Source organism: Pongo abelii, chromosome 17 (assembly GCF_028885655.2).
Source record: "Pongo abelii isolate AG06213 chromosome 17, NHGRI_mPonAbe1-v2.0_pri, whole genome shotgun sequence".
Taxonomy (NCBI): Eukaryota; Metazoa; Chordata; class Mammalia; order Primates; family Hominidae; genus Pongo; species Pongo abelii.
The window spans coordinates 37105271-37129094 of record NC_072002.2 but is presented as its reverse complement, the minus strand read 5'-3'; the positions used below and the strand labels follow the sequence as shown (position 1 = coordinate 37129094).

Here is a 23824-nt window from a genome sequence, read left to right as displayed (position 1 = left end):
AGTTTTCTCTGAAACTGATTACCATATTTACTAGACACAGAAAATATATTAGCTAGATGTTAATAGCAGACGCTGGCATACGCAAAAGATCATTTATTAAAATAGTGGTATACTGAAAATAAATATTTTAAATTCTATTTTATTACTTGTGCTTTTGATAATAAACTTGATACTGAAAAAGATTTTTAAAGGCAATAAAATTTTGTACCCAAATAAATATGCTTTAAGACTTTTGAAATTTAAAGAATTCTGAAGTTTCCATTAAATTCTGTGAGTTCCGAATTTACAGCATAAACACTGTATATTATCAGTAACAATCTGTGAAACTGATACTGGCAGCATTTATCACAAAAGGAACATATCATGAAATGATACAATCATGAAAGGATACAATCATCTTGAAGGATATAAAAACTCAGTCATAAATGTCTCCAGAATTTTTCAACAAAAATGGTCTGGTTTGCATATTGCTAGTCTCCAATAGAAATTAGAGCATTTTGTCTATTCTTGCCTAGTTTTAAAAGACATGGATGCAGTTTATTGTATTGTTGTGATCAGTGCACATACTGTCATATTTTGCTATCATTTTATTATGTTTTGGGAAAAGAGGCAAAAAAAATTCTAAACACATGTAGCAGAGCATTCAGATGCAAGCAAGTTCCTATGGGTACATTTCTGTAGCTAAGTAAAAACTATATATCTCAAATATTACCATTCCCAACATTTCTCTTTTATTTTTTACTGACATGAAGCTTTAAAAGTCATGAGTCAATTTTGATTCCTATATATACCTTAAAACCTGCAAAGTCCAGACAAGTCCATGTTTGATGTCTTTCAAACAGCTTCTTACACTGGTTTCTACAAATGGATTCCCCACCTCCTTAAAAAAATTAAGTTCCCTTCAGGCATGTCTTTGATGTTATCACACAGAGACTCTAATTTTATATGGAGCTATGTGGAACATATTGACGAAGGCATGGCCCAAACCAAAATGTTTTAAAATGACATATCTACTTAAAAAATAGTACTTATTCATTTAATACCTTTAAGAATCCGTAAGTTATTTGAAATTGGGAAAGTGGCATGATCAATATAACGTACCAAAGATTACCTTCTCTTATGAGCTCATATATCCAATACCTAACATTCATAAAACACATGGACTTTTGGACTTTATCATATACAACAACAATTACTGTATTGCTCCCTTAAAGTTATTCAGAGTATAGAAACTTTTGTGGGAATGTGATTAGAACATAACCATGAGGAGCACACTTTAAAAGAATTATCTACTACATAATATTTGCAAGCTTTATATATTCTATAATTTGATAAATATGGCATATTGTTCCTATTAAAGAGTATACCATTTGTTTCTTGATGCTTCCTCACTGTAAAATAGGGATTTCATGAAGATCCTGTAACACCAAAGAATAGGAAGAAGAAATCTGTCAAATATTTTATTTCTATTAAATTAATAGCCTATAAATAGCCAGGCACAGTGGCTCCTGCCTGTAATCCTAGCACTTTGGGAGGCCGAGATGGGCGGCTTGCTTGAGGTCAGGAATTCAAGACCAGCCTGGCCAACATGGTGAAACCTCATCTCTACTAAAAATACAAAAATTAGCCAAGAGTGGTGGTGCGTGCCTGTAGTCCCAGCTACTTGAGGGGCTGAGCCAGGAGAACTGCTTCAACCTGGGAGGCAGAGGTTGCAGTGAGCTGCGATCATGCCATTGCACTCCAACCTGGGTGACAGAGTGAGACTCTGTTTCAAAACATAAAAAACAAAAATAGAAATCAAGGGTTTCAAAAAAGTTGCAGAATATAAAATCAACTCACAAAAACCAGTTGTATTTCTATACACTAACAATGAACAATCTGAAAAGCAAATTAAGAAAACAATTCTATTTACAGTAGCATCAAAAGAATAAAATACTTAAGAATACATTTCACCAAGGAGACAAAAAACTTGTACAGTGACCGTCAGAAAATGTTGCTGAAAGAAATTATAGAATGACCAGGTGTGGTGGCTCACACCTGTAATCCTAGCACTTTCGGAGGCCAAGGAGGTCAGAGGACTGCTTGAGCCCAGGAGTTGAGACTAGCCTGGGCAACGAAGTGAGATCCCTGTCTCTATAAAAAAATAAATTAGCCAGGTGCGGTGGTGCATGCCTGTAGTCCCAGCTACTCTGAAGGTGGAAGTGGAAGGATTGCCTGCACCCTGGAATTTGAGGCTACGGCGAACCATGATTGTGCCATTGCACTCAAGCCTGGGCAATGAGGCAAGACCTCATCTCTAAAAATTAGTAATTAAAAATTAAAAAATCTTAAAAAGAAATATAGGCCGGGCGCAGTGGCTCACGCCTGTAATCCCAGCACTTTGGGAGGCCAAGGCGGGCGGATCACGAGGTCAGGAGATCGAGACCATCCTGGCTAACACAGTGAAACCCCGTCTCTACTAAAAATACAAAAAATTAGCTGGGCGTGGTGGCGGGCGCTTGTAGTCCCAGCTACTCAGGAGGCTGAGGCAGGAGAATGGCATGAATCCAGGAGGTGGAGCTTGCAGTGAGCCGAGATCACACCACTGCACTCCAGCCTTGGCGACAGAGCGAGACTCTGTCTCAAAAAAAAAAAAAAAAAAAAAGAAATATAGAAGACACTAATAGAAAGGTATCCCATGTTCATGGACTACAAAACAATATTGTTAAGATGTCAATATTATACAAAGCAATCTACAGATTCAATGCATTATCTATCAAAATCCCAAATCCCAAAATCCCAACATTTTTTGCAGAAATAGAGAAATCTGTCCTAAAGTCAAGGCAAGATGACAATCTCTTCCGCATAGCACATACTATTTTACATAATTTGGATCTATGTACATTTCTAGCATCATATCCTATCCACCTCCCCCAAAACTCCGATCTCCCATTCCATTTCCTCTTAGAACTAAACCTAACCATCCATAATTCCTTGAATAAAATCAAGCTCTTATCTGCAAACTTTTGCATGTGCTATTCTCTCTACTCAGAAAATTTCCTCCCCTTCCACCATCTTCCTTGCCTGGCTAATTAGATTTAATCAGTTATCAAGCCTGGTCTGACATAAACCATGCACAAACCCACTTCCCCATGCAACCACACACACCCTCAGTTCTTCCTTCATGTTTTCAGATAATAACATAGTATACTGCATTAAAATTCTAGACTACAAATTCCCTTAAAGCTAGCACTATATAGGATTTATTCTTATTCACAAGGTCTGGCACATAGTAAGTGCCCAAAAAACATTTCTTGAACATTTCTTTGTGTCTCCATGAACACTGGGGCTTGAAAGAATACTTTTGGGGTTGTTCATATTTCAAAACTCATTAATTAATAAGGGTATCACCAGAAGTTTTGCAAGAAACTAAACTTACCATGGGAAAGTTCTTTTTTTTTTTTTTTTTTTTTGAGACAGAGTTTCGCTCTTGTTGCCCAGGCTGGAGTGCAATAGCGCAATCTCGGCTCACTGCAACCTCCGCCTCCTGGGTTCAAGCAATTCTCCTGGGTTCAAGCAATTCTCCTGCCTCAGCCTTCCTGAGTAGCTGGGATTACAGGTGCACACCACCACACCCTGCTAATTTTGTATTTTTAGTAGAGATGGGGTTTCTATATGTTGGTCAGGCTGGTCTCAAACTCCTGACCTCAGGTGATCCGCCCACCTTAGCCTCCCAAAGTGCTGGGATTACAGGCGTGAGCCACCGCGCCCAGCCTACCATAAGAAAGTTCTAATACAGACCCACATACTACACTTTAGATTCAGGTTGATTATGTTTTAATAGTACTCCAGTGTAATACAGCTATAAAGCACTGCAGTATTAAACTTATAATAGGTAATCAAGAAACAAATGTAATATGAAGCATTTCTCATACATAGGGAAAGTTACAGAATTAAAGTATATTAAAATTTAATATCAAAACCTTGGGCTTAGCTTCATATGGTGTATCTTTCAACACAAATAATATTTACTCATCTCAATCACAATTGCTTAATCCTCTATAAACTCCTTGCACTTCATAAAAACCTTTTAACTGTTATTTCACCGTATTGTAATTATCTGTTTACACGACTCTATGAAGACTGCAGGCTGTCTGAAGGTAAGTGGCCATTCACTTTTGTATTTCAGTGCTATGGGTTTGTCAAATGACTTATGTAGTATTTTAATGTCTATATCCTGCAAAGAATTTTATAGAAGAAAATTAAATTTAGAGGTTAGGTAATTAGGCTAAGATCACAGAGCAAGTTGGTAAATGAAATCAAAATTCAAATCCAGGTCTTCAGTCAACAAATTCTATACGTTTTCCACTATCTCATACATATTACCACAAGTAAATAACAGCAAGTCGTATACAAACTATGTTCTGTGGTTAAAAAGCACCAATTTCACCATAAAAATGAATCACAAAAACTACAATTGTAAATGTCCTCTAAAAATGAGATCTGGCTGGGCGCAGCTCACGCCTGTAATCCTAGCACTTTGGGAGGCCAAGGCGGGAGATCACCTGAGCTCAGGAGTTTGAGACCAGCCTGGGCAACATAGCGAAACCCTGACTTCACAAAAAATACAAAAACTAGCCAGGTGTTCTAAGGTGAAGGATGTTTAAAAAAAAACAAAAACAAAAACAAACTAGCTGGGCATGGTGTGTGCGCCTGTAGTCCCAACTACTTGGGAGGATGAGGTGGGAGAATCACTTGGGCCCGAGAGTTTTACACTATAGTGAGCCATGTTTGCACCACTGCACTCCAGCATGGGTGACAAAGCAAGACCCTGTCTCAAAAAGAAAAAGAAAAAAAGATCAGCTGGGCACAGTAGCTGACACCTGTAATCCTAGCACTTTGGGAGGCTGAGGCCAGTGGACTGCTTGAGCCCAGAAGTTCAAGACCAGCCTGGGCAACAAGGCAAAACTGTGTCTCTACAAAAAATACATAAAATTAGCTGGGCGTGGTGGTGCACACCTGTAGTCCCAGGTACCCAGGAGGCTAAGGTGGGAGGAACACCTGAGCCTGGGAGGTCAAGGCTGCAGTGAGCTGTGACCACACCACTGCACTCCAGCCTGGGCAACGGAGTGAGACCCTCTCTGAAAATAAATTAGTAAATAAATAAATACATGAATATATACATAAATACATACATAAATAAATAATGAGATCTTTGGGCCCAGTACAGTGGCTCACATCTGTAATCCCACCACTTTGGGAGGCAGAGACAGAAGGATCACTTGAGGCCAGGAGTTCAAGACCAGCCTGGGCAACATAGTGAGACCCTGACTTTACAAAAAATAAAAAATTAGCCAGGCATGGCAGCGTGTGCCTATGGTCCCAACTACAGGAGGGAGGCTCACTTGAAAATGGGAGGTTGAAGCTGCAGTGAGCCGTGATCACACCACTACACCCCAGCCTGGTGACACAGTGAGACCTTGTCTCAAAAAAAAAAAAGATATCTTTGAACTTAAAGATGGCCATTAAATGTACAAAATTCAACAGTGGACTGAATTTAAAAAAAGTATATATACATCATGGAATACAATGTAGCCATAAAAAAGAACAAACTTATTTTCTTTGCAGCAACATGGATGCAGATGAAGCCATTACCCTGAGCAGAGAACAGAAATACTGCATGTTCCCATTTGTAAGTGGGAGCTAAACATTTAGTACACATGGACACAGAGGGGAATAACAGGTACTGGGACCTACATGACGGTGGAGGGTCAGGGGGTGGGAAGAGGGTGGGGATCGAAAAACTACATATAGGGTACCATGCTCACTACCTGGATGATGAAATCATTTGTACACCAAACCCCAGCAACATGGAATCTACCCATGTACCAAATCTGCACATGTACCCCCCGAACCTAAAAGCTGAAATAGAAAAAATAAACAGGACTGTCATACAAAGGTATACAAAGCCATTACAGTCTCAAAATACTGCTATAAGTATTTAAGAAAAGATTTTACCTTGTACTTCTCTATCATGACACTCTTTTAGTTTTGTCCAAAGGTCCTTAAAGTCACTAGATATATCTGCAGAGTTAGGGCTTCCACAACTGCTTCCCGAGATGTTCATCTTGCTTAATATGCTCCAAACTTCTACTTGCTTAATATTTTCTGACCTTTTCTGTTACATTATAGCGGTATCAAGTCGTCTTTGGACAGGTCAAATACCTGAAATGACAGATTGCAACATATATGAACCTTGCATTTATCTTTATGTACTTTGAAATTAGGATGAAACACAAGCCCAGATATCCTCATTTACCATTTCCTTATTTACCTATAATCAATCATTTTTAGAATTTGTGAGGGGAAGGAAAGAATAAGGAAAGATGATAATGGTGAGAAAAGTTCCGATTTCAGTTATTTGGCTATATAAGGTAAATTTTCAGGCAAATTTTCTTATTTCTCTTAGAGGAAGAAATTATCTCAATTATGTTAAACAGAAAGGATTCAGATATTGAAGGGTTTTTATCATTTATGGTCAGTATTAATTTACCACTATAAACTAATTTATTGTTTTGGCTGGGGGAGATGGCTCTTGCCTGTAATCCCAGCACTTTGGGAGGCTGAGGTGGGCGGATCACTTGAGGCCAGGAGTTTGAGATCAGCCTGGCCACCATGGTGAAACCCCGTCTTTACTAAAAATACAAAAATTAGCCAGGTGTGGTAGTGCGTGCCTGTGGTCCCAGCTACTCAGGAGGTTGAGGCAGGAGAATTGCCTGAAACTGGGAGGCGGAATTTGCAGTGAGCGGAGATCGTGCCACTGCATTCCAGCCTGAGCGACAGAGACCCTGTCTCAATTAAAAAAAAAAAAAGTTGTTTTTTTAACTTTTGAATTGGTGCAACATACTGAGCCCAAAACTGAAAAATATTCTAAGATAGTCTTGACTTAACAAGCATCCACATATATACACGTATCTATATATATTTTATCAAACAGACAGTTGACTGATGTATTTACACAGATGAGGATCTGTATAACTTTCCAAAAACAAGAGAAGTCAGTTAGATTCAAATACAGCAAAGATCTATGAATACAGAAACATCTTAGAGTTATAAGACAGTTAGGGTAATGTTACTTCATGCCTCTCTTAGAATAAAGGTGAATGATTAAGTTTATTACGTAGTCCTTGAAGAAACCAACAGGTTAAGAAGTTTGAATGGATTAGTAAATATTTTAATATGTGTTCTTAAAATGAAACCATTAATTAGCTACAACTTAAAAAGTATAGTGATCAGCAAGTCTACTAAACCTCACATTTGGCTCCTTAGCCAAAGTAGTATCATTTCTAACAAGTGCGCAAACTGATTGTTTCCTGCTAACCATTTCTTGAGGTCTCTGATAAAGGGGCTGAAAGAGTAATTCTGAAGGGAGCAAGAGTATATGTGAAACCACTTGGTGAACAGTAAAGAGCTACAAAAATAAACTATCAAGCTTTGCAAAAATTGTGATTAGACTTAAAAATAATCAGCAGAAACTAAATATGAGCTGGATTTTAGATATCAGGGAATTATTAATTTTCTTGGGTATGATAATGATGCGGTTTTGTTTGTTTTTTTTTTAGAAAGGCCTTATCTGTTAAAGGGATATTTACTGAGGTATTTACAGGTAAAGGGATATACTCTGCGATTTGCTTGAAAAAAAAAAAAATCCAGCTAAAACAAACAAAAATGGATGTTGGGTGAAGAGATGAAACAAGGGCTGAACTTCAACAATTTCTGAAGCTGGGTGGATGGGTATACAATGGGGTTCATAATTCCAGTATTTCTCTTGTGTACATTTATTTCTGTAAAAAAGTTTTTAAAAGTAGAATTAGGTGCACTGCATTAGTTTTGTTTCCAAAGAAGTTTTCATTCTATTTTTAACTCTAACAGATAAACAAATGGGCCTATATATAATTGTGAATAAAAGTCACCATTTGTTTCCCACATACCAGAAACTGTATAATATTAATATTTGTATTTATCTATTTAATATATAATTATATATGATAGAATATTTATATTCTACCTAACCTTCAGAAAAACTCTGTAAGACAGCTACTATAATTTCATTTTAGAGTTGGGGGAAGAGGCGTAAGGCAGTAAATGTCCAAGGTCACACAGCTGGGGCATGGCTATGTCAGGAATGGAAATCAAGTCATGAGACCAATAACTGTAAAATACCTCTCTGTAGCCCGCATGTTCTCAATCATAGGTGGGAATTGAACAATGAGAACACTTGGACACAGGAAGGGGAACATCACACACCGGGGCCTGCCGTGGGGTGGGGGGAGGGATAGGATTAGGAGATACACCTAATGTAAATGACGAGTTAATGGGTGCAGCACACCAACATGGCACATGTATACATATGTAACAAACCTGCACGTTGTGCACATGTACTCTAGAACTTAAAGTATAAAAAAAAAGAAAGAAAGAAAAAATACCTCTCTGCAGCAAAAAGAAAAAGAAAGGAAGACATAAACGATTCCTATTAAGTCAACAGTTTAAAATGAAGGTTTAATTACTTTAATGATCGAAAAAGTATTAACATATTCGTTTAAAGCCAAGAGTGTAAAATAAGCATCCTTTACGTATCCATCTTCAAGTAAGTGATGTACAGTGCTTTAAAAACAAAACATTCAACTTGCAAATTCTGGCTCGCAAAACCCTTTCCACCTACCCCGCCTGCCCAGCACTTTTTGTTAGCATCTCTCTCTGCAATGAACCGTTATCCGAGGCACGACGACAATGTACATTTTTCAATCTCTCAGAACGTCACGTCTTACCTCCCAAGTTGCATTCTGGGCTCAAAGGCCTGTAATTGTTTAATACATTTGTGTGTATTCCTTAGTATAAACCACCACACTGCAGGTGCTCACCAAAATACTCGCTGCCACACCACAGGTATTCTCACACGGGTAAGGCGAGAGGCACATCTCGTCACACAGGGGACTTGAACAAACTGCACAGGACATTTCAGGGGTCCTCTTATGGGCGGAGCAGAGCAGCGGGGCAAAGGCTTTCCAGCCAGGTCCCTTCTCCATCCGCTTCTCCCCAGGTGCCCGCGCCGGTTCCGCGTGCGGGTCTGGCCAAAAAACCTCCCAAGCGCGCGCGCGCGAGCCACAGTCGGCGCATGCGCGGGGCGGACTTGGCGGTGAAAGGCGCTTCCTCAGCCCGCGAGGGAGACCCAGAAGTAGTACTGAGTTAGCGCTCGTCCTCCCGCCGGTCCACCACCACCAAGTGTAGCCCGGGCCCGGCCTATTTCCTCAGACACAGCCCCAGAGTCGAGAGCCACTCCTACCCCGGGAGCCCTTCGCCAAGCGCGCAGCTCCAGACCAGAAGCAGCCGCTCCGACCCAGAGCTCCGGGTGGGGTAAAGAGATTGCTTTTACTCACCGCCTCCTCCAAGATTGCCTTGGGATTCGCGAAAGCCCCCGAAGGGAAGCGAGCACTTTCTGAGGCTGTGAAGGGACGGCTGCTCGCTTTTCTCTTTCGCCCTTTTCCCTCACTAGACTGCCAAATCCTCGGTGGGAAAGCCGACCCCTCCGGACAGCCCGCGCTTTAAGGCCGGGGACTGCCGGCCGGGCTCGGAGGCGGCCGGACCCGCCCCGCCCGGCAACCCGCGCGACGTCACGCGGGAGTTCCAGTTGCGTCACGCCCCTTCCTCCCGCTGCCCAGCGCGGCGGCGCACTTCGCGCCCTAGCTGAGGAGCGGGCTCGTCGGTGCAGACCATCCCGGAGGGCGATGGTTGGGGAGGGGAGTGCTACCTCGGAGCTGCCGGGAGCGACCCGAAGAGTCTGGCGACCGCCACAGCATTTCTGAGATGCGCTGGGGAAAGCTCAAGCCATTCTGTCGGGGGAGCATCAAGCACTTGGGGTTCTGTGAAAGTTATCTGTACGGTGTGTCTAACTTAAGCATTTTGCAGGGAAGCATGTATAGAGTGACCTGTACCGAATGAAGAGTTAAAATTAACTGATGGGGGGTATGGACGCGGATCCGTCTAACATAGTTTTCGGCCTTGTCGCTGTTATCTGCAGTTTAGTGATGTGACCTGACAGGGTTGGGCGGTAACGCCATAGATCAAAACGATCTGTATTTTGCTGAGGTTAAACGGGAAGTTTCTGGCAAATTTGAAACGAGAAGGAATGTCCTTCAGCATTATATTTATTGGGACAACATGCTGTTAGATAATTTTTTTTAAAAAGTCCAGTTTTCTTGTGGCTGTTCGTTTGAGATTCAAACCGATAGTAGGTATTCCTGTGTCTCCTGATTTCTAAAAGAATCGTTTTTAGACCACTAGAAATTCTACAAATGAACAAAATAGACTAGAATCAAATATCTTTTAAACCAGCCCAGTACTTTCGTGTGATCATTCTAAGACCTGGGAAGGGATAATATTAATAGGCTTTAAAAGTTTAGTACTTAGAAATCATAAATACAAAGTGGAAAGGTAATTTTTCCACCTGTCCCACATCTTAAGGGATGAATAAATATAACTGAAAAAGTTAGTATACAGAAGAGGGGTGCTAAACCTTCTATTAGCTTGTTACAGCAACTATCATTCACTTCCCCATTTTATAAGACTTAACTCCACATTTTTAAAAGAAAATGGATGAAATTTTGACTATGTAATTTTTAACACAAGATAGGAAACATAATTGACAGAGTGAAGCTTTTATGTTTATTACAGAAATAACCTGTAATAAGTTTGTCATTTAACAGAGTATTGAAAGAGCAGTGTGCTGTGGTCTGTACTGTGGTCCAAAGAAAAACTGAGCAGAATGACCCAACTTGTTCCTATGGCCTCTGCCTGTGTCTCACTATCTAATCCATTTATCCAAGTCAGAAACCAAAGAGACATCCTTGACACTTTATTCATCCCTAACTTCCATACCCAAGCCATCACCCAGTCCAATTTTACTTACTAAACATCTAAATCCATCCCCTTCTCTGCATCACTACCTCCAAGATAATCCAAGATACTGTTATTTCTTACCTAGTCTACTGCTAGTCTCCTTTCCACATCCATGCTACCAACCACCCCTCCTAAATCTTTGTTTTCACTGGTGTTAAGAAAAAAATTTGAACATCTATTCTCCATATATGTATTTAATTTTAAATTACATACATGTACTGTTGAAAAATGGTACATGATCTAATGAAGTTACAGGCTCTGAAGTCAGATATCTGGGTTTAAATCCTGCTCTAATACTTCCTTACTGAGTGACCTTGGACTGACTGCTTAAGCTTGCTGTCCCATTTTACCTACCTGTAAATTGAGGATAATAATAGTACCAACCTCACAGAGTATTAAGATTAAATGAATATATGTAAACTACTTAGTATTCAGATGTATACTATGTGCCCAAAAGCTAGCCATAATTAGTATTTCTTAGCTAATATGATTATAATCCATTTTAAAAGCATTTTTAAAGGATGAAAAAACAGAATAAAAATACATCTTGCCTCCTCCACCTTAAATTGTGTCTACTTTGAGACCACTTCTCTATACTGTAGCTACTGTGATCTTGAAAAGTAAATCTGTTAATGTCACTATGCTGCTTAAACCCTTTCAGTGGCTTCCAGTTACTCTGTGAAGGAAGCCCCTTTGAATTGCCTCTGCTACCTCTTCGGCTTTATTTCCAGACATTTTCTGTCCTCTGGTCTCACTAGACTTTTGATGTCTCCTAGGCCATTGCATGCTATTGTCTCTGCCTGGAGTTCTCCACCAAACCTACCCCCACTCTTTGCCCTAGCTATCTACTAATCATGTTTTTATCTTATTTCAGTAGTCTCTTCTACTAGATCCTCCTACAGTACCGTGTAACCTCCCCATCTTACAGTTTTTATTGTTTTAGTTATTTAATTAATTCTGTCTCCTTGCTGGACTGTAAATTTCTTGAGATAAAAAACCATGTCTTAGGCCAGACTTTGGGTGGCTGAGGCAAGAGGATCACTTGAGGCCAGGAGTTCAAGATGAGCTTGGGCAACATAGTGAAATCTTGTCTCCTATTCTAAAAATCAAACCAAAATAGCTGGACACAATGGTGCGTGCCTTTAGTTCTAGTTACTGTGGAGGCTGAGGTGGGAGGATCGCTTGAGCCCAGGAGTTCAAGGCTGCAGTGAGCTATGATTGCGCCACTGTACTCCAGCCTAGGTGACAGAGCGAGAGACCCTGTCTTAAAATTAAAAAAATAAAAAATAAAAAAGGTTTGTTCACCCTTTTATCTCCAGGAACTAGCCCAGTGTCTGCCACCAAATCAATATTCTATGAATGAAGGAAATGGGCATTCCCTGGTGGATCCCGTTTCTATGTAAATGGAAACCTTTGGGTACATTCAAAATTCTTAGATTTTTAAATGAGATTTTATATGGCCACTTTAACAATGGAAATGGCGGGCATCCTCATAGATAGGTTCTAAAGCTTTAAGAACCACATGGAATAAATTTTGAGGTTCCAAAGATCTGAGAAAACATCTTTAACAGAGAAGCAGTTATTTTGAACTCTTCATAATACTGGGTTTCTCATATTTTGTGGCTTTGAACAGTACTTCCCAAACTTTTTCAATTTCAGCATGCTTAGAAAACGAACACTTGTGTTATATATTGTAATGAAAAGATGAGGCTGCTTCCATCCAGTGGCAACAGAAGTTGAGACTGCAGTCACCTCAGGCCCAGTGCTGCCACCTTCAGGGCTAGGTTTTTAATGTCCCAGCACACCTATTGGAGGCCCCTGGGTGGAATGCTGAATTTAAATAAACTAGTGTAATAGTTAAAATGGTAAGTTTACGTTGTGTATATCTAGGCACCAATTTAAAATAAATTGTGTGATAGCAGTACAGACTCTAGGATTCTTAAAAGTAAAGTTTTGGAACTCATGTAGATTTAAAAGTCATCTAACTCAAGCCATTTACAAATGAAATCCTGTAGATTCTAGAATCTATGCTTAACTCCTGCAGCTGGGTAGTTGAGTGTTGTGAAGGGAAAATGACGTATCACGTTAGACTGATATCACTAAAGTCATATGGTTTCAAACTTCATGCAGGGCATGAAACTGATGCAGGGCATCAGTTAATCCTTAAAATAGCCTTTGTTCAGCTCTTTTTATTTTCTCTGCTGTCTTCCAGACCTTTACTATTTTCAGTCCTCAAGCCTCTGAAGCTATTTTCACTCTAGGTGGACAACTTGGCCTCCTGATTAAACAAGACAGTTGAGCTCAACAAGTGTAATCTTCCTAAACTTGCTTTTTTCTTTCTCAACCCTACGAATTAGGCAATACCATTTGCAGTTAAGCAGTGCACCAGCATGGCATATGTATACATATGTAACTTACCTGCACATTGCGCACATGTACCATAAAACCTAAAGTATAATAATAATAATAATAAAAAAATACAACCTGAGGCCAGATAGGGTGGCTCATATCTGTAACCTCAGCGCTGTGGGAGGCCCGCGGGAGGCTCACTTGAGATTTGAGAAACTGCAGTATAGGCTGAATGACAGCCAGAACCTGTCTCTTAAACACACATACACGCACACCCCAAACAATCCAGTTGCTTCTCACCTTTGTGTCCACCCTGGTTCAAGCTACCATCAACCTCTTCTATGGCAATATGCTCCTTTAAAAAAAAAAAAAAATCTGTTATCCACTCTGTTCTCCATTACAGTATATTCTCCAACAGCAGTCTGAGAGGTTCTTTAAAATCTATCAGAAAATCACACTCCCTGCTCAAAGCATTTCAGGGTCTTCCCATCACCCTAGAATAAAATCCAAACTCCTTTCCGTGGTGTCAGGACGAGTCAGGCACTATATTCTGCTGATGATACCTCTTAAATATAATTTTGAATTAGTGCTTTCCTTTCCAACCTCACTTATTGCCCTAGTTTAGGCCCTGATGTTTCTTACCTAGGCAACAGCCTCCCTGCTTCCAGTCCTGTTCACCTTAATTCAGTCTCACAGCTGCCCAACATCTAAACCATTATTTCTCATCCTGGCATTCCTTTGCTTAAAACTCTTCAAAAGACTGTTGCCAGACCGGTGCGGTAGCTTACGCCTATAATCCCTGCACTTTGGGAGGCCGAGGCCGGTGGATCACTTGAGGTCAGGAATTTGAGACCAGCTTGGCCAACATGGTGAAACTCTGTTTCTACTGAAAATACAAAAATTAGATGGACGTGGTGGCAGGCACCTGTAATCCCAGCTACTCGGGAGGCTGAGGGAGGTGAGTCACTTGAACCCAGGGGGCAGAGGTTGTAGTGAGCCGAGATCACACCCCTGCACTCCAGCGTGGGTGGCAGAGCGAGACTGTGTCTCAAAAAAAAAAAAAAAAAAAAAAAAAAAGGCTATTGCCTAAAGGTTAAAATTCAATTTCTTTAAAGTGTCACACAAGCTCTTATCCTTGCACAGTCTCTGCTGTACCCGTTGCTGTTTCCCTCTTTCAACAGGAAACTGCTTTTATTCCTCTCTCCTTCCCTTGGCTGTTTCTTAGTCTTGGCTCATACAATGTTTTTCTCTTGGAATTACTTTCACCCCCATTTGTTACACTTCATCTTTCTTATTCTTTTAAGTCTCAGCTCAGGCACTACCTCTTTCAGGAGACTAACCTAACATCTCTCTTCATCCTTCCTTTCTATACCCTTTCACAAATGGCCTTCCTCATTCTCCCATGCCCTCAATATATATCTTTATCATTGCACTAAACACCATTATATTGTAATTATTTTTGTGTTTTTAATCTTCAGCTAGGCTCCTTGATGTCAGACTGTGCTTTCTTTATTCTTCTGTTTTCCTACTTTTTTTTTTTTTTTTTTTGGAGACAAAGTCTTACTCTGTCCCCCAGGCTGGAGTGCAGTGGCGCGATCTCAGCTTATGACAGCCTTTGCCCTCCAGATTCAAGCAATCCTCATGCCTCAGTCTCCTGAGTAGCTGGGATTACAGGCACCTGCCACCACGCCTGGCTAATTATTGTATTTTTAGTAGAGACGGAGTTTTGCCATGTTGGCCAGGCTAGTCTCAAACTCCTGACCTCAGGTGATCCATCCTCCTTGGCCTCCCCAAGTGCTGGGATTACAGACGTGAGCCACCATGCCCGGCCCTGTTTTCCTGCTTTTTTTAAAAAAATTTTTGAGACAGTCTCACTCTGTTGCCCAGGCTGGAGTGCAGTGGCACAATCTCGTCTCACTGCAACCTCTGCCTCCTGGGTTCTTTCCTACTTTTTACTAGAGTCTTAGCACAGAACTATCCCACAGAGCCACATATATAATACTAAATTTTCTAGAAATTACATTTTAAGTAAAAATCAGGTGAAATTAATATATTTTATTTAACCCAGTTTATCTAAAATATTATTTAAACGTGTAATCAATATAAAAATTGAGACTTTTTACATTCTTTTTCTTCATACTAAGTCTCTGAAATCTGTTATATATTTTACCTTTACAGCACATCTCAGTTTAGACTAGCCACATTATAAGTTCTCAAGTCTGCGTGTGCCTAGTGGCTACTGTATTGTACAGCACAGGCCCAGCATATATAATATAATCAATGAGTGAACAAATGAGGTTGTGTGATTTACTTAAAGAAGCAGGATGGAACTGGGACATGGGTATCCGATTCTTCGTTTATTTCTGCTATTTGTGCTGGGCATTTTCCATCTCTCTCCCACTCCCTGCATCATCCCATCCCCCACCCAGCATTAAGTGCCTGTGTCTCCAGGCATAAAATTAAAAAGTAAGTGATTAAATCCTTTATGATTATTTATCTAAAACTCTCCAGTATCTCTGACATGAACACACAATACTGGTAAACTGGGGTGAATTGTTATACCTATTTTAAGAACACAACATAACTATTTTAAGAACTATTTTAAGAACTATTTTAAGTCATAACTATTTTAAGAATACAACATAACTATTTTAAGAACACAACAAAAGGCTGTTTGAGAGGTGAGGGAAAGAAACTTTGAGACAAAAGAAAAGTATCTTAACTGGCAACATTTGTGTTAACTTGAATGAACACTTGATGCAATTTTTTAAAAGTTGTTTACAGTAATTAGTAAGTGTTGTTTGTGAGTGGGAGTATACATCAATCAGTGATCTTGCCTCAAGTGCCAAAATGTTTTGTGTATGATTTGAGTTGATGGTGCCAAGAATCCAGGTTGAGAAGTTTTATGATTGTATAAAAATACATAACATTGGTGGAAGGTGTCAGCATCACAATTTTTATTTTGACAATATCCTAGGTGTTCATTTAAATGCTCATAACGGACATTAAAGAGTATACCTTGCTTTTTAATTAGAAAGATTAGTCTCGTGTAGCCTGGCCAATTTCCAATTTAGATAAGGAAGCTTTATTTTGATCTTCAGTCTAGCTACATTGGACTTCATACCTTCTTCGTTTCCCTTTTTAAGCTGTTGAAATAGTTTTCTGTTTGTTTTTAAACATCATTCACCAAGCTGCTTCATTTCCCATCAGTAATGGCCAAAGTTTTACTGGCACATAATTTGCCTGATTTAGGAACTATCTCTTTATACTTGATAAAGAAGGTTAAACAGTATATTCATAGTTGCCTAGGTTTAAATTATAATGGGGTGATGAAGAATGTTGTTGATCTGTTATTTGCAAAATGGTTTCTTTTTTATTTATTTATTTATTTTGATACAGAGTCTTGCTCTTATCTCCCATGCTGGAGTGCAGTGGCATGATCTCGGCTCACTGCAACCTCCGCCTCCCAGGTTCAAGTGATTCTCCTGCCTCAGCCTCTTGAGTAGTTGGGATTACAGACATGTGGCACCACGCCTGGCTAATTTTTGTATTTTTAGTAGAGACAGGGTTTCACCATTTGGCCAGGCTGGTCTGGAACTCCTGACCTCAAGGGATCTACCTGCCTTGGCCTCCCAAAGTGCTGGGGTTACAGGTGTGAGCCACCGCACCCGGCAAAATGATTTCTTATCAATGGAAAGGGACAACTGTTTCTTCCATGTTGTCTATTTATAATGCAGTGGCTGTTTGGACAATATTTCGTATCTATTCATATAAGCTTATGAAGCCCAGGAATTTTGTTAGGTGGTTAGCTCATAAGCCTTTTTTCTAACCCTGGCACTTACAAGGATCTCAGAACTTAACTGCTGAAAAAATAAGATAATTTAAGAGTGATCACTAAGACTGTAGAGTAAAAAAGTTTTTTTATTTTGAGAATCTCAAACAACAAATCTTTACCATTTTATCTATTAAATAAAGTATTATACTGCATTGTACCTATGTATAATGCTACGATGATACAAGCTGTGGGAGTAATGTTTATTTACAGTAATGGAAAATATTATGAAGGGCTAACCGTTGGAACAAGTCACTGACATTTGGATTCTATTAATTAAAGAATTCTTTGATAGGTTCACACAAGCAAACATGTTTAATATTCATTGCTTTGTCCATGTGAAAAAAATCATTGCATCTTAAACACTAATTTTTTTCACCTGTGAATTGATGGATTTATTCACTGCCAGCAAATAGTTGTGATCTTTAATGTAATTATGTGCTTCACAGATTACAGATATATCTTTAAACACACTGTTTTTTTTTTGGTCTTTATTCTAATTATGCTTGAGAAAAATAGACTTTGTTTAAAATATTGGCTTTTTGTTTTTCCTAATCCATGTTAGTCTAAGTTTAAGGAAGCTTTGATAGTTACTTTTCCAAAGGTAAAATAAAAAATTTAAAAATGTTTTATGTTCAAAGTTCAGTTCTTAGAGGAGATCCTGAGTTTTAGCTAGAAATGTTTTCAGTTTTATGTAAGTTATAATCAGAAAGATTAAAAATGTACAGTGAAATTGTGTTTTAATTCAATTCATACTCTTGGTGACTGTTTTTGTGGACTATTTAGGATACTAAAGTTGAAATAGATAGGCTTCCGGCCAAGTGCAGCAGCTCATGCCCACAATCTCAGCACTTTGGGAAGTCTAGGTGGGAGGATTGCTTGAGACCAACCTGGGCAACATAACAAGACCCTGTCTCTACAAGAAAATAAAAATAAATCTAGCTGGGTTCGGTGTTGTGTGTAGCCTCAGCTACTTGGGAGGCTGGGGTGGGAGGATTGCTTGAGCCCAGGAGGTCGAAGTTGTAGTGAGCCTTGCTCACACTCTGGGTGACAGAGCGAGACCCTGTCTCAAAGAAAAAAAAAAAAAAAAAAAAGCTTCCTTCTTTTTCTCAGTTATGGTAGACCTCTTAATGTGAGGTGATCATATGCCCTAACTTACCAGTGACAGTCCTGGTTGATTCCTGTTGCTCTAGCTTAATTATTAATAGAGCTCCCTTTTACTTTAAAAAAAGTCCTGGTTTGGATGACTGTAAACCATATGGTCAGAGCCTGGTGCAGTGGCTCATGCCTGTAATCCCAGCATTTTGGGAGGCTTAGGCAGGAGGATCACTTGAGCCCAGAAGTTTGAGACTAGCCTGGGCAACATAGTGAGACTTTGTTTCTATAAAAAATAAAAACAAATCAGCCAGGTACGGTGTGTATGCCTGTGGTCCCAGCTACTCAGGAGGCTGAAGCGGGAAGATCTCTTGAGCCTAGGAAGACGAGGCTGCAGTGAGCCATGCACTGCACTCCAATCTGGGTGACAGAGCAAGTACATTTTTCTTTTTACTTCAAAAGCTTTGGCCGGGGGCAGTGGCCCATGCCTGTAATCCAGCACTTTGGGAGGCCGAGGCAGGCGGATCATGAGGTCAAGAGATCAAGACCATCCTTATCAACATGGTGAAACCCCGTCTCTACTAAAAACACAAAAATTAGCCAGGTGTGGTGGTGCACACCTGTAGTCCCAGCTACTCAGGAGGCTGAGGCAGGAGAATTGCTTGAACCAGGGAGGCAGAGGTTGCAGTGAGCTGAGATTGTACCACTGCACTCCAGCCTGATGACAGAGTGAGACTCCATCTCAAAAAAAAAAACCAAAAACAAACTAACTAAAAAATGCTTTACACTGTAGGAGGTAACTAAAAGTACTTTAAAATTTGATCGTAATTTAATTAGCCTCAGAGTTGAAAATAAACTGGACTTTCTCAGTCAGGATTGGAGTGAAACACCTATTATAATCATCTCACTTCATTTTTTACACTAATTTATTTCTTAGCATTTTTGGCACATATGCTTTTTTACTTGCCTTATAATGGATATGTACATCATCAGCTGCACCATCTAATTTGCTGAATGAATTCTAATTTTTAATTCTAATCTTGTTGAGCAAATAATTTAATTTTCCTGTACTTTGGTTGTTGATCAATGAAATGAAGGTAATATGTACTTTAAGTGTTTTACAGGATTGTTGATAGGATTAAATGAGAGAGAGAGAGAGAGAAGATATATATATATGTAAGAAACTGTAACAATGTAAGAAACTGCTGTTAAAATGGTAGATAGATTTAAGAGCTACAGCTAATCAGATCTCTTCAATGGCTAAAGTTGTATAGTTATAGTGAAACTATTGAATTGCTAGGCAAATTGTGAAAGATTTATAATTATAGAAAGGATTACACTATATTGTTAAATGCTTTTACATGTATTATCTTGATTTACATAATTGAGTTCAGGTAAGTTAGATAGTATTATTATATGGATGTTGTTATTAGTTTTATTATATTCCAAGGGATTTAAAAAATCATCTAACCCAATGGCAAAATTATATGGAAAGGAGAAACTAATCTCTTCATTTATTTCAGAATTAGTGGTTATAAGAAATTATTTATTGGCCAAGTGCGGCGGCTCATGCCTGTAATCCTAGCACTGTGGGAGGTCAAGGCAGGCGGATTGCTTGAGCCCAGGAGTTTGAGACCAGACTGGACAACATGAGGAAACCCCGTTGCTACAGAAAATACATAAAAATTAGCTGGGCATGGTTATGCGTGCCTGTAGTCCGAGCTACTCCATAGGCTGAGGTGGGAGGATTGTTTCAGCCTGGGAGGTGGAGGTTGCAGTGAGCTGAGATCTTGCCACCGCACTCCAGCCTGGGTGACAGAGTGAGACCCTGTCTCAAAAAAATTAATAATAATAAAATAATATCTCTTATTATTGGGCTTTTTTCAGAAGTGTGTGTCTCCACTTTTTTGTATTTGCTGTGCACTCTTCAGTTTTCCTATTTCATCTTTACTCATTAGCTACTTTACCTAACTTCTAAGGAGATAGTGTTATTTTTTTTTAAACTCACATTTAATTATTCTAACAGAAATTCAAGTTAAACAAAAAGATGGTGTGCTTTTGGTCAGATTTCTTTTTCCTTTGCACCTATTTCTCCTTCACTTTCTCTGAACTAAGTTTACGTATTATACAAACAAATATGGTATTTACTTAATTAAAGTACTGTTTAACTGTTCGGTTTTTAAATTTTTAATCTGCTTGACTAGAGCCTTCATATAATGTGTTTTTCAGAGCCAAGCCTCAGGATCACATTATAGGTTATAATGAATTACTTCTTGTAACTAGACCCTCTTGGACACAGTCCAAGACAAACTTGTACTATTCAAAATTGTGTGTTTCGCTGTAATGAAAAGTGTTACTTGAGGGTCCAATGTAGTCAATCTGTTTTTACTATAACTTTACTAGTGTAAAAACTTAAACAATAAAGTCTTTGGATCAATGCTGGACATAAAAGTATTTACAGAGTACATACTAATTGTCCATTTTGCTGCTGTTTGGCCCTTTAAAAATTGGCAAGCAAATTCAGGAAATAAATTGAAGTTTATTAGAAAATACCTTTCTCACAGAAGATCAAGTTTCAGTGCATCTCAGGTTTTGTGGGAATGGATCAAATACATCAGACAAAAATAGGCTAAAGTTCCTTCCTCTCCATTTGAAATTGCTGTACTCATTTCTCAGAACATCTATTTTAATTGTATTTTGTATTAGAATTATAAAACTAAAGGAAAAGCAGTTTGACCACATTTGTCCTATAACGTGATGTATCGGACACGTCTTGGGCCCTGCTTGCTCCAGGTATTTCAGTGGCAACCAGATTCATGCAGGTGAAACTTTACAGTCCCTCTCCTGACTTTCTGTCCTAGGAGCTTCTCTGAAGCCAATAGAAACAAGTATGCAACTTGAAAGTGTAAGAAATTAGCAACCCATGCGGCAACTCTTCACTGATGGAAGTCAGAAGTTGTGGATAAGTGCTCTTCTCTTGTGTCTTCTGACAGGCTATTCTGGAGTAGTTTGATGGCTCCTAAGAAGATACTGGGCTTGAGCCCTGTTTGCTCATAGTGGTGGATGAACTCAAGGATGAACTTTTGTATTGGCCTTCCTTCCTTCCTTTCACTAATCCCTTACTCCTGTTTCTGGGTGCTTTCCCAAATAAAGAACTCGCACATAAGCCAGAGGTGTCAGGCTCTTACTCTCCGTGGAGAACCTAGAGTGAAAGGGGAAACTTGAGATTTCTGTTTCACTATTTTTGAATTATTAATGGAAGTTTTAACTTTTAAAAATTTGCATGCATGGATGGGACAGTCAGATTAATTGTATCAGTCATTTGTAAGAATGTTAATGACCCAAGATTGGTTGAACATGTGCATTTGAGGTTATTTTTCTGATAATGTTAATGGGTTAGATTTGAAAAGATTCACTCACTTGCTCATTCTCTCTTATAGGCAGAAGAATCTTTTCTTGCTGCTCTCCTAGGATCTACCAACCAGAGATTCTAATGTGATATGTTTGGAATGGAGTTATCGATCTGCATTTTTAATAGGCATTCCTCCAGGTGAGTCAGATGGTCATGGACTGTGCTTTGAGAAACATTGCTAGTTTATTATAGTAGTAATACTCCTGGGTATTATTAGCTACATAGTTATAATCAATCTTATATTTCTTAATGTTTCAAGAGTCATTGAGAAATTCATTAGATTTAAAATATTTTCATGTTGGAAGGAAGTGTTTCTCACTCCTAATCTGAATCATTGTAGATATGATAGGCAAAGAAATTTCAAGGGAATAGATTTAAGTATAACTTTGAAACTAAAAATTTGTCATTCAAGTTACATTTTCACTTTGTCAGTGATACGTAACTTCTAAGAAACTAGTTTCTGGTTGTTCTTAAGGCTGTATGTCTTTAACACAATGAACTGTTATGTACTCTATTTCCCAGTTTTGGATTTATAGACAGTTTAGTTGTTAGTCTTGAGTTATCCAAATTAGCTATTTGTATAAAACCATTTATTTATCTATTGAGACAGCGTTTCACTCAGTTGCCCAGGCTGGAGTATAGTAGTGTGAACACAGCTCACTGCAGCCTTGATCTCTCAGGATCAAGTGATCCTTCTGCTTCAGTGTCCTGTGTAGCTGGGGCCACAGGCCTGTACCACTGTGCCCAGGTAATTTTTTATTTTTTATTTTTTGTAGAGACAGAGGTCTCACTTTGTTTCCCAGGCTGGTCTTGAACTCCTGGGCTCAAGCAATCTGCTTACCATGGCCTCTCAAAGTGCTGGGATTATAGGTGTGATCCACCATTCCGCACCAGAACATTTTAAAAACATATTTAAAATTTTTGTTTTTTTCCTGCCTTCTTTGCAGTTGTTTGTAGTAATAGCTACTGTAAACATTTAAAAGTAAATGCAAATTAAATACTAATTTTAATGACTAGTCATATAGGCTAAATTGCTTATGTAGCTAATAAATAGTTTTAATAAGAATATATAATTAATTAGGCTGGACATGGTGGCTCACACCTGTAATCCCATCACTTTGGGAGGCCACGGAGGGTGGATCATCTAAGGTCGGGAGTTCGAGATCAGCCTGGCCAACATAGTGAAATCCCATCTGTACTAAAAATACAAAAATTCACCAGGTGTGGTGGCATGTCCCTGTAATCCCAGCTACTCCAGAGTCTGAGGCAGGAGAATTGCTTGAACCTGGTAGGCAGAGGTTGCAATGAGCCAAGATCATGCCCTTCACTCCAGCCTGAGTGACAGAGCGAGACTGTCTCTCTCAAAAAAAGAAAAAAAGAATATGTGATTAATTAGTGGGCTAAATTGGTGAAATGATGCTTTTGTCTTTCTGCACACCATCTACATACAGTGTCTACAATTTAAGTGAAAAGATTATTTTAGCATGGACTTAAATTGAAATTATAGCATCAGCAGAAAGCTTTTTGTAAAGCGATTAAACATCTTTCAGGAAATTAAAGTTGATTACAAGAGCTCAATAAGATCAGTTTGTGTTATAAATGGATTATTAGTTGGTTCTAATGTTAACTCTAAACCAATTTTTTGCTCTTTATTCATTCATTGGAAGATGTCAATTGACTTCTTTTTAGTTAAGCAAGCTCTCAGAATGTTTGTCGTGGTATTCTGAACTCCCTTCTGACCAATACATTTCACAAAAAGCTCCTCCTTTGTGATCTTTGCTCATCGGCTTCATTCCCTAATCAATTAATCAGTCTGAGGCTAATTTAATATTATCTTTAGAAAATGTTAAATCCTCTTCTATCTTCTTGTGCTCTATACATTTTGGACTCACTCTGCTCATCATTACTTGCTATCAAAATAATGCAATATAATTTAATGTTAGCCTGTAATAAATTTAATACAGAAGGGAATTTTTTTGTAGGAGAAAACACATTCCAGAGTCCTGAAAGAATAATTTACTTGGTAGTAGAAAAAGCACAATCCTTAGAGCATATAGAAATTCTTAGGCTGAGGTGGGAAGATTGCTTGAGGCTAGGAGTTCAAGATCAGCCTGGGAAACATTGGGAGAACACATCTCTACAAAAATTTTTTAAAACAATTATCCAGGTGTAGTGGCATGTGCCTGTGGTCCCAGCTACAT

The 23824-nt window shown here is 39.0% G+C and overlaps 1 protein-coding gene and 1 pseudogene across 7 annotated transcripts in view; one reads left to right on the top strand and one right to left on the bottom strand.

The window, feature by feature from the left end:
- The window catches only part of RBBP8 (RB binding protein 8, endonuclease), a 110663-nt gene that overhangs the window by 82265 nt on the left and 4574 nt on the right, over positions 1–23824 (bottom strand). Inside the window, 2 exon segments of one of the 7 annotated variants that reach the window (NM_001134138.1) lie at positions 5998–6204; positions 13585–13639. In NM_001134138.1, coding sequence (NP_001127610.1) covers positions 5998–6106 — 109 coding nt within the window. In that variant the 5' untranslated portion in view covers positions 6107–6204; positions 13585–13639. 7 annotated transcript variants of the gene reach the window in all.
- The window catches only part of LOC129051515 (ubiquitin-conjugating enzyme E2 C-like), a 35703-nt pseudogene continuing 21041 nt past the window's right edge, over positions 9163–23824 (top strand).